This window comes from Haliaeetus albicilla, chromosome 7, assembly GCF_947461875.1.
Source record: "Haliaeetus albicilla chromosome 7, bHalAlb1.1, whole genome shotgun sequence".
Lineage (NCBI taxonomy): Eukaryota > Metazoa > Chordata > Aves > Accipitriformes > Accipitridae > Haliaeetus > Haliaeetus albicilla.
In genome coordinates, this window is record NC_091489.1 from 14,784,503 (window position 1) to 14,796,641 (window position 12,139).

The 12,139-nt window shown below is 39.9% G+C and overlaps 1 protein-coding gene across 1 annotated transcript in view; it reads left to right on the plus strand.

Annotated features, from left to right (window-relative positions):
- The window catches only part of ESR1 (estrogen receptor 1), a 155,107-nt gene extending 149,597 nt beyond the window's left edge, over positions 1-5,510 (plus strand). The window contains 2 exon segments of the mRNA XM_009917072.2: positions 190-407; positions 410-5,510. Of these exon segments, the coding sequence (XP_009915374.2) occupies positions 190-407; positions 410-444 (253 nt within the window). The 3' untranslated portion in view covers positions 445-5,510.
- The last annotated feature ends 6,629 nt before the right edge of the window (positions 5,511-12,139 follow it).

The following is a 12,139-nucleotide window of genomic DNA, read 5'->3' on the forward strand; positions in this document are numbered from 1 at the left end:
TGAAGCGCTCTTTTGAAAGTGCCGCCTTCTGCTAACTGTAGCAGGAGTGTACAGCAACTGCACTGTTAAGTAAGTTAGTTGTTTTGTACAAGGTGGAACTTATATGAACCTAACAAATATTATTAGGCGATAGCTTTTTCTTCCTATATCACATTTGGAAAGTAACTGTTGTTTTGTTACAACCCACAGCAACAAAGGAATGGAGCACCTGTACAATATGAAGTGTAAAAATGTAGTTCCACTCTATGATCTCTTGCTGGAGATGCTGGACGCTCACCGACTGCACGCCCCAGCAGCCAGGAGCGCTGCACCAGTGGAAGAGGAGAACCGGACCCAGATGACAACTGCATCAGCCTCATCTCATTCCTTGCAGTCTTTTTATATAAACGGCAAAGAAGAGGAGAATGTGCAGAATACAATATAAACAGAAGTCAGCATATATAATGGTATGAGAAACCCAGCAGCGTACTACCTAAGTCATGCTTCATTTCGTCTGTAGTGCCACCTAGGTAAACACTCCAATGACAACAGTCACCTGCATTTTCCATTTGAGTGTTGGTCAAGTGCTTGCCTAAATTAATTGCTTATCCTAAATGGAAGACATTTCATTGCTATGGACAGTCAGCAAGGATTGTCAGGCTAACTTGATTTAAAATTTGCAGTGATTTTATTTAATTTTGCATGTAAATTGGGTAAGTCCTAATCTAAACCAAACATTCATTTTACTATAAATTAATAGGCCATACCACCCATGCGTATTGGTATCTCCATGAGTGGTAGCCTTTGTTGATATTAACCTGAAATTCTGAGCTCGCTTAATCCTTTACTTGCTTGAAACTTTGAAGCAGTTTGGTAGAGATTCTGGGTTACTTTTTTTGGGGGGGGGGGGAAGGAGGGGTAAATGGAAACTTGGTTGGCATTTTAGTGTGCCACAGTGAAACTGCACTGTTAGTGACCACCTTGGTAGTTTAGGAAGATTCCTGCCTCTCTTCTTCCTGCAGTAGAAAGGAACCCCTGTGAGAATAATACTGTTTTACCTTGCCGGTTTACATCAGCAGACAACTCCCTCTCAAGATCATACGGACCAAACTTTTAGGTCCCCTTACCACATCCTCTAGCTGAATTGCATTGCGTGCATCCTATCTTGTCTGATCCTACAAAGCTAAATAGTTCTGTTGCTTGGCAGTGTGTAAATCAAGGGCAACATGGCAAACAGTGATAACACAGATAATTATTCTTAAATTAGACCAGATGATTAAAAAAATCATCAGGTCTTAAAAAACAAAAACAAAAACCAAAACCCAAACAAACAAACAAACAAAAGTCTGCACACACAGGCATGATCCAGCACTATTTTATAAAACCCCACCGCTGTTCTTTGCTTTGTTGTGCTACAAACCAAGGGGTGAGGATGCCAGTGCAAGACTGGCACAGCAGGGTGGGATGGTCCCATGCCACTCAGCAGAGTGTGGCCTAGCTGTGTATGGGAGGGCTGGCATCACAGTCAGAGCGATAGGCTTTGCATTGCCTTGGCTTTCTTTGGCTCTCATTGGGGCATACTCAGAAATCACTGCTAAAAACCAGCTCACCTGTGACACCAGAACTGGGCAATGAGCCTCAGACATGGTGAAGACCCTGGGACTGAATGGCTGGGAAGATAAATCTGGCTTTCTCCATGCATGTGTGTAACTGTTTTTCATAAGGATGAGTCAGATTCTTCAGACCAACTGTAAATATACAAGAGGTCCACTGACATCAAGAGTTTCAGCAAGACATGAAGCAGAGAGACTGAAGAAATCCATACTATGAGCTATTCAATGCAGGACTTGGTGCTGCTCTTTGACTGCCTCTATGCCAGAAAATTAAACGTGTCAGGGAACGTTGCTGGGTACTGGAATGCGATTATTACACATGCCAGGGATATTTTATTAGTCTAATGATAAACTTTGCCTGTGCTATCTGTACTTCTGGTTTACAGGTGCAGTTTGGGAGTTAGCACAGACCAGGGACTATTCCAAAAGCTGGTTGGAAGTGACCACCCTGCCAGTAAGGACGTTTCATAGTACGTCCGTGGGCTGCTCCAGAGCAGCTGGCCACAGTGCTAGAGAAGAGTTCAGGGATGATTCTTTTACTGCTATAGTTGAAGCCTTTATGTTAGATGATGTTGATTGGAATATCCTGTAGTAACTAAATATAGGAAATAGTGCAACTATTGCCATACAGGAGTGCCTATGTCTGATTACGCTCCCTGTTACTCAAGCAGAGTCTGTGGGCAGCGAGATCAAGTTACGTAGCAATTGTGGAGGCAGCAGGGCATAAGACAAGTTTGTGCTCCAAGTCAAGGATTCGATTCTCTTGTGAATGTACATAATGTTGTCTATAACAGTTTCGTGTACATATCTGAGGATATGCGCAGTTTAAAAGTCTAAAGCTAGATGCTACTTATGTTTGAGAAGATTCCTCGAAAACCGTGCAAGCCTAAACATGTGAAGCAGTCACTGTAAGTTAATAGGCCTTTTATTGATGCATATTATAGTGTGATTTTTTTCTGAATGTGCTGAAGGATTTGTCTTTTTGTGTATTCAGTAAGAGTGTGTGTGTGCATGTGTGTGTGCAAATTTGGTACCTAAGGGCTTTTGGAGGGCTCTTAAATGCCTTGAAAGAAAATACACATTTTGTTTTGTTTAGTAGTTGGTTTTCAAATGTGTTAGAGAAATCATGAATGCCCTGAAATGAGTACAGGCTAAGATCTGAATGGAGCACAGGAATCCCTGTTGTTACTTGTGTGCTTACACCATCATCATTCACTTGTAGCCCAGTGCGCGTTAGAGCTGCTCTTTAAATACTGTATGTGAAACTCGGTGTTCTCTGCGACAGCACACACAGATCAAGCTCATAAGCTGCAAGGCAAATTGATTTAAATGAATGCCTCCCTTCCTACAGCCCAGAACAGTTCATTACATTGATTCAAGTGTAAATTTGGCCTAGAGGAAAAAAAAAAGTTCATGGAGAACAACTCACAACAGAGGGTCAGATTCTGATGCTACTTACATAGGGCAAGTACCACTATACTCTACAGATTTTCCAGTGAAGCTGGATAAGCATGATTTGAAGTGGTATGCAGCAGACAGAAGGGTATCATAATGTATCTTAGACCATAAGGAATAATCAGTCAGCTCACAGTCTTAATTATGAATGCTTTCCTATGCTCAGCCCTTGCAAGGAAGTAATTTAGATTCAACCATGTTTAAATTCCTCCCATGTTTGTGGTGACAACAGTGAAGGGCACCCAAAAAGGAAAATCAGTGATTCCCAGTAATACATTCATTTACCTTGGAGCAGTTTCAGGATCTGTGTCATTAACTTCTTCATGAGATTTTAATTGAAGCAGCACCTTAATGAATATAGTAACCTTCCCCTAGTTATCTATAGAGATGATTGTCCACATATCAGACAGCTGAATGTAGCTATTCAATTGATTAAACAAAGTCTATGATACAAAAGTGGCAACTTTTTTCATATGTAATTCTGAATTATGCTCTCATGTATGCAAACAATTGTGCCTGACATTTCGTAATTGTTATTTCAACAGGATGATATTTTATGTGTGTGTATATATATATATACATATATACTTTGTATTTGCAGCTGACAAACCAGTACTACCTGAATACCTGGTGCTGGATATTAAATAAAAATATACAGCATGTAAAAAAAAACGATTTGAAAGAAAACTATTCAAGGCAGCTAATTATGCTTTTACCAAAACATTAATAGTGATGTCTCTGGACAGCTAATGAAAGAATTATTTTATAATGTTTATATGTGGATTTAAAAAAAAAAAAAAACAACCAAAAAAACCTCCCAACACCAAAAAACCAAAAAACCCCCTAGAAACATACGTAATGTAATACCAGCACAAGCCAAACAGAAATAGACCAGATGAACTCGCTTTGCTTGAGAATATGGCTGTTACTGAATTATTACAAAAGGCTTGGGAGGCAGGAGAGGAGATAGGGTGATGTGTAGAACTTAGTAGTGTCTGAGTTTCCAACAATATGTGAAAGCTACTCTGGTTTTAGCGGTTCGAGCCATGTCTCAGTGTTGCAGAATTTGTCTCAGGTAAAACTCCTAGTTGGGGCAGTAGGATTTGTACTTGGGTAAAATAATTTAATGAGAGTTTCTTGGTGTGTTTTTGTGGTAAAATGGCTATTAAGTTTCAGTGACATCTCTTGATTTTTCTCCTTCTGTACACTGAGGGGTTTAATAATTTAAAAATATAATTAAAGAAATAATCTGAACTGATGTCACAAGGATATCGCAAGGACTGTCAGCAGGTCACTGGACTTTAAATCGAAAAAAAAAGAAAACCTAAACCACCACCTGCATCCAAGCCAGGGTTTGTACTGGAGCCTCCATCCATTCCGATTGATGCTGACTGATTCTTTAAGAGTTGTGCCAAATGTTTAAAATGAAACAAACTATCAGCAACGTAAAAATTCTGCCTCACTAGGGCCTTAGTCTTATCATAGGCTTTGGGAGGAACACAGCAAGCCTCTCTTGTGTATATAATATCTTGCTTTAAAATTAGAATGCAACCCAGCCTAAATCTAATGGGATTTTGTATATAAGGTATTCTCAGTTGAACTTATGTGAGGTGCATTTCTTACTTTGAATAAAGAGATGGCTATTTTCAATGCTATCTATAACCATAATATAGCTTTACAGATAGAAATTCAACACATGTAAAAAAAGGGTCATGTTAACCATGGTATTGTAATACAAACCAGTCTTTGCTGTCACCTGCAACTATAGCATAATCTCAAATTGACCTGATAATTTTAATTTAATATTTCCCTAATATTAATGTCCTACCCTTTCTACTTGCAATTCCCTTTCATCTTTCAAATGTAGATATCCTTATATTCTGAAAGTTGTTTTCAAAATGATTGTTGCCCATAAGGGTATTTGGTTTTGCACTGTCTTAAAAAAAAAAAAAAAAACCTGAAAAAAAAATCTTTTGCATTCAAATGTGCCTAAACAAACAAACAAACAATTTAAAAAATGTATATGTTGCCACCTTGCAAATTAGTATGCTCTGTACTCCTGTGTGCCTATAATCAGAAGACTGTTGCTTCAGAAAGCGCCCATCGGAAAATGAAGGGATAGACTGCTGGTCATGAGACTTGCATTAACAAGCCACTTTATGAATCACCTTATTGTATATACCATAAAAGTAATGCTTTTGTGTGCACTATTTAGTCTGTCAATGGAAAGTCCTTTCTTTGGTATAGGCTCAGCTGCCATAATGTATTTGTTCAAGTATTCTGTTCTTTCACTGATGCATATAAAATTATTGATGTCTGTCTGTGTTTTGATGAGGTTTTTTTTCCTTTGTTTTACACTTTAAAAAGCTCTAAAAAAGTCTAAATGAAAAATATGGTATGCTACTTGATTGGTGCAAGATTTTTGTCAATGCATTTGATGTTGAAAATAAAGAATTAATGAGAGCACTTTGTTTTCTTAGTTATCTTTTGCATCGTTTTAAAAATATGCTTCTCTGCTTATTGTTTTCCAGTAGCCAGCATAATGGCACACTATTTTTTAAAGAAACAGAATGTGCCTGTTTCTGTGCATCTAGGTGAAAACTGTTTCTTAATTAGTTTCTTCACCTTTCCCCAAATGCAACAGATAGTGGCCATATCTAAAGTTGACAATGTGTTAGGTCTAGTGTCTAGTATTCCTAATGACACCAGGGAAGTCACCTAAGTACTTAGTACTTTATATGCTTTAATGTGCTTAGTATTTTATATACTTTACATTCCTTATTTTGGCTTGTGAAACAGATTATGGTGGAAGAGACAAATTGTGTGAAATTAGCCTTTTGTAGCTGACTGCCACTTATCATGAGTTAGCTAATATCAAGTAAAATAGCACTTCTTTCCCAAGTGAAAGCTAGTCATCAGGAAAAAAAGTTGTCTTGACTAAGCTGTCAGGAAAGAGGTGAAAAGAAATGAAAGATACTTTTATTGACATAAAGCCACTTTGAACTTAACCCTATCCTGTAAAATACTCTCAAAATTATATTTGGTCTTTGCAGAATCAAACCAGTAATCTATAGCATTTACATGCATATGTAGGTATTTAAATACTTGTAGATATATATCTATCAGTAATGTAGAGAGAATATAGTTCCTATATTGATTTTTTTCATCTATTTTCTGTGCTGATTCTGAGTTGGACTATTGGCTCATAGGTTCTTCTCTTTTCCTACCCAAATATATACGTAAAAGCTCTTTGTTTTTACGCGATGTTTCACTGTACAGAACTTACAAGGAAAAAATCGTATTATTATTACCTTAATTCTATGATCTCAATGATTAAGACAAGACATGCAATATACTTTGTCCATGTAAAACCTCACCCTATAGCTTGTCAAACATGAAAGCAAATAATCTATTCAGACTCCAAAAGAAAGTTGGTGACTGTTGGGATTTGTAAGTGCCGAGCAGAACTGAACAATGGTTCCAAATCATATGACTGTTTTGTAACATGCTTTCATGACAAAGCCTGACTAAGAATTGCTACTTTGGTCACGAAGGGTGGAGCAGAGTAATATGAACTAATTGCACATGTGCATGTGCTCAAAATAATAAAATCATTCTCAATGGTGACTCAAAATCTGACAGCATTCAATGGCTTTATACAATTTTTTATCCACAGGACCAAATGAGCACTGAGGTCAAATGCTCTTACGCTTCCTGGAGAACTGGCTTAAGATGACAGCTGCTACGTGTTACTGAACTCACAGGCTTAATCCAAAAAAGCAGCTGGACAGCAGAATACTCCTGAAAAATCAAAAAGACCTGAAACTCCTAAATTAAAAAACAAACAGCTGAAGTCTGAGCATACTTACATCTGCAAAAATTGTAACAATTTGAATGGGCAAAGGATTGCTCAATACCTGAGATTAGGCAGTCTTTTGCCCATCTCTTTCTGGAGCTCAACGCGACCACAGAGTATTACGGTACGGCTGAGCAGGGAAGGCACCTCTGTAGATTGTCTAGTCCAGTTCCTGGCTCAGAGCTGGGTCACCTACAGAACATTGCTCAGGGCCATGTCCGATTGAGTTTTGAATAGCCACAAAAGGAGACTCTACTACCTCTCTGGGCAACCTGTTCCAGTGTTTGACCACCCTTACACTAAAAAATGTTTTCTTGTGCTCAGATGGAATTTCACGTGGTTTAATTTGTGCCTATTGCCTCTTGCCCTGTCAGTGGGCACAACTGCAAAGAGTCTGTCTCCCTCTTCTTCATTCCCTTCCATTATGTGTCTTCTGTGATGGGAGAAGGTGGATGAGATGTCGCCTTGCATAGAACCCCAGAGAAGGAACCCAGCAGGAAAAGGGCCTCTGCAGCCAGGCACTGGGCACATTTCCACAGCCAGGAGCCAGCTGGGACTCCAGCTTCATTCCCAATTTCTTACATCTGTTGGCTGAAGTAATTTGAGAAATAGCTTTCTGTTTCACTGCAGAGCTCTTGCAGCTGAAACTCCTGGCTCACCTTTAATGGGCCCATCACTCTCGCTTCCCTCACTACATCCACAACGCCTTGCAGAGCAGCTGCCTGCTCCCCGGAGGGAGCCCATATACACGTACACAGCCATATGCATTGGGATCCCACCACCCCTCTGCTTTCTCTCTTTCCTAACATGTAAGTGATGCATGTCTTATTCCAGCGTATTTTATTCCATTTAACTAATTAGAAAGCTATGACATAGTTAAGGCATCATCGAAGAACATATCTGACTGCTTTTACTTTTCTGTGAATTAAGGCAATCCCCTTGTTATGCAATGACAACAGCTTCTTCATGGGCTAAAACTTGGTGTTCTCAGACAGTGAGGCACCCGCCCTCTTTCAAAGCCTTGTGGCCATGCCTATTCTTCAAAATTAAATGATGGAATTTTTTCTTTTTTCATCCAAGTACTGCCACATTCAAAGCCCCATGAAGCAGCTGTTTCTTAGGCTGGAAAAGTCTTACATCTCTTTCTTTCCTTTGCATTACAGTGCTTTCTCCACCACCCAGGCAGTGAAGAGGAGAGGAAAATCCAAACATGTAAAATAACACTCATCAGCAGGCTCACAGAGAAAGAATGCCCATGGAAGGGCGCCGAGTACACGGTTTTTTCTTATGCCCAGCCAGGCTCCAATTTCAACCATTCGCCACAGCATCCTGCAGACGCAGAGGCTCAAGTATAAAAATGTTCATGAAGGAAAATTGACCATCAAAGTAATAACATTTGGCACTTATCTCAGCAGTAGCAGACTAACTAGCTCTCATGTCCCCGTAAGATCTCTGTGTTGCAGTATTTAGGTGTCTTCATTTCTGCAGGCATAGAGGTGACCTACAATTTATCTCCCATTGTTTTCCATTCCTACATATTTGTGCACCACTCCAGTACGTTACCATTTTAAACAGCTGAAAGATGTGCATATGAGGAAAAGTTGTGCTTTCAAGATTTTTTTTTTTTAGCCAGATTTTGCAACATATGCTTGGGACTGTAAGATATTTAGCTCCTCTACACACCAAGACTCAGTGCTTCTTTCTAAGACAGAAAGATTTGCTTCTTGTCAGATGTCTTTTTTATTTTCCACTCACCTCTTGAGAACCTGTGTTATTCATGGAAAGCTGAAACAAGTATGTTATACTGTGGAGGTAAGCAAAAAGTGCTACCTGCTTTGCAGTGAGTCACAGCAGGACACATAAAAGCTTAAAAGTTTAGGCATTCGTATGAAAGCGGTAAAGTTTGAGTTCTAGTCTGCCTTTGCAGGATTATTTTTTGCTTATGTTAAATCTGAAAATAGGAAAAGAAACTTCAGCTCCAAAATGTCTTCTTTGTATCTATCTATCTATCTCATCCAAAATGCTACAGCATCATACTTTCTTCCAGTATTTTTTTTCCTCTTGCCCCCATGGTCTGCACACCTGGCTGCACAATAATTCAAGTTTAGCAAAGGAGTCAAAATTGCAACCATGTGTTTTAACCTGCAGCTTAATGGTCACGAGAGCTTCTCAGACAATGTTTGAATTATTTATAAAGAGAATACTACAGGCATGAATGTCCCACTTCTTGGATAGGCTGGTGAGCACTTACATGAAAAAGTGGACTCTGGTAGCTTTCCTTCCAGCTGTTTTTTTAAAACATCCTTTCTAAAAACAATGGAATGAAAAACCCCACAATTACAACATCAATAATAGCAGTCTCCCAGGAATTATGACGTGCCTGGAAATGCAAAGAGCCTGACTTGGGAAACCTTTGTGCAAACTACGTCCGCATCTGCATTATTCCTGACGCAGAAGAGCTCAGCGGCTCACCTCTCCTTCCCCAAGGCCACCTCTAATACAAGAAACAGACAATACTTTCCTAAAGTCTCTTCTCCCAAAAATTAAACATCCCATTGTTTTATTCAGGCTTAATTGTGATCAAATCCATTTGCTATGTCTCAGGTCTTTAAATAGATTTTTATTGAACCAAGCAGTTTTGACCAGTTCATTTTTTTAGTGATATATTAAGCGGCACCAAACAATAGAAGTCACAGCTTTCAGTTCCTGTCTGCTTTTAGAGCAATCATTTAATATAATTCAGATTTCTATCATGTAACCAGGCCTTAGTCTATGACAACTCTTCAGGGCTTAAGCTTGCAATTATTCATTTCCTTTTATCTTGTTTCACAGATTTGTATCTACTGCTTTCTGGGAAGGCAAATTAATTCTATAAATCATTCCTATTTATTTCTTTACTGTGGAATATTGTTAGAATATTCCACAGTTCTTAATATTATTAAAACAAGCATAACTTCTCCTAAATATAGGTATCGCATCTATGTCCCTCTAAGTCTAACTATGGCCAGATAGTGCAACAACAATAGAATTCAGTTGGCTATAGTGCATTTCGCAATATTACTGCTAAGGTTAAAAACAGCCAGCCAGTACCTAGACTAGTTCCCTTGTGTAGGGAACTCTGTGAATATGACACACATTCTTCCCCCAAAGCCAAAAGACAAATGAACCCCTTCCTCCAGCTCTCCCCTGCCTCAACTGAAGCAAACACTGGTTTAGATGGATTCTGCAATTAACTGCTGCAAGGGTTGAACAATTCTATAGCCAGACCGCCCAGCTTAAACACAAACCTCACTATGGCATTTCCTGCTCTTTTCCTTTCCACAATCCTTTGCTTTAAACATCATATAAAATACAGGAAGTGCAAGTAAGTGAGAAGATCAATGCTCTCTTCTTCTCTTGCTTAAAAATCTGCATTTCTTCTCCTCAACTCTGCTCTTATTTCCTAGAATCCTCCTACATTTGCTGAATCCTGATAGCATCTGCAGTTTGAAGACTGTGAGCAACCAGTTTCTGTTAAGCCTTTGAACATGCACACAGATGCACGCAGATGCACATGATGATGATGATGAGCATGTTGAGAGATGCTATCAGTTGTAAACAGATTTCTCAACCATAAATAGCACAAGACTCTGAGGGCCAGAGATGACTGTTCATAAGACAATCCTAGCAGCTTTGTCCTTCTTCAATAACCAGCTGCAGGAGAAAGTTCCAAGGAAGGAGGAAGCAAGACTGCAGATGTTCACAGCATTTGCAGCGGAGCTGGAAGGGTGGCAAACCAGTGGCAAGAACACATTGATCTGTTGCAGAATGAAGCTGTTATCCCTGCTGGAACAGGGTGGGGGATAGTCAATGGGTATCATCGTGCTCGCAGCTGTGAGGAATAAGGGCACACTATTTCTGTCAACTTCAGATCATTTGTCAGACCTCTCTAAATAATACTTCAGATTTTGTAAAGCACGGTCCACAAACAGACGAAGTAAGTTCAGGGGAAATGGTGCTCATTATTTTGCACTGTTATCATTAGTACCTTGATATTACCTCAGTCTGGAGTCGCTGAGCAACCAGTCTCCATGGTGCCTTTAAACACTCACTAGTTAGGAGGCGACTACAGGCCAGTAAGCAAGGTTCAGAGTTGCAAGATGCATCAAGCTGCAGGGATGATCACACCTCTACAACAGCTACTGCACCTATCTACAGTAGAAAATGGGGAAAAATATAATGCAGTAATGACTGGAGTTCCCCAAGATGCAGAGTCTACTTTCTCTATGCTTGAACACGTGCCTTCAACACAGACCTAGAGTTCTGCAGCTCCTGTACTGCCTCTCCTCATGCCTTGCAGCCAAGGCTCAAGGCGCATTACCAGAAATCAGCTCCTCATATTTGCAGAGCCCAAGTAGGTGAGGTACTTCAGAAAGAGGGGAGATGACGGGCTGCAGGCTCAGCACAGAGACAGGGCATTTCAGACTCTAACTTGTGCATTTCTTAAGAAGTTTGTCCACACCCAAGTCCTCTGTGACAGCGTCCCAACAAGGCGGAGGTAGACAGAGAGAGCAGTTTGACATTATCAGGATAAGAAAGATGTCCAGGTTGCAAAGCCGGCTAGTGCCACTGGCTGCAATGCTTGACAGCTTCCTGGGTGTGTTTTTTCCCTCTACGGTTGCCCCATTTAATTCATGCTGTGGCAATCAGTGCATATGTTGATGTCTCATTAGGGTTTGCATCTCAAGCTAGACCTTCAAAAGTCACTGGTGCTCTTGGGATGGAGCTTTTAGGATCAAGATCCAGTTCTGCAAAATCACATTTGAAGTCATAATGGAATTGGTTCAGGGCCTGGAAACTCTTTTTGGAGGAGCCTATTGCTCAAACCACTTTAACGGGTCAGATGCTGATTTTATCCAGAGTTGAGATTGAAAGTCCCAAAAGTAAGAAGTCTGAAGTGGCTCTCAAGGGATCCTCTAACCTGCTGGCACAAACTGGCTGTGATTCCCTTGAGACATCAGCTTACAGACTAACATTCGTATCCTTGAAGGCATGGGAGATTTAGGATTGACAAACAGGCATTTTTCCTGCCTATGACATTCTCCTAACGTGTGTCTATCGCTGTCTGGGACTGCCTTATTCACAGGTATTGTAGAGAGTTTGCTCTTTACTGAGAGGATTGCTCTGTGTGAGCAGATCATTTGGGGTCAAAAGAAAGTTCGCTATATCTAACTTCTCTTCCAAATTAACAGGCAAT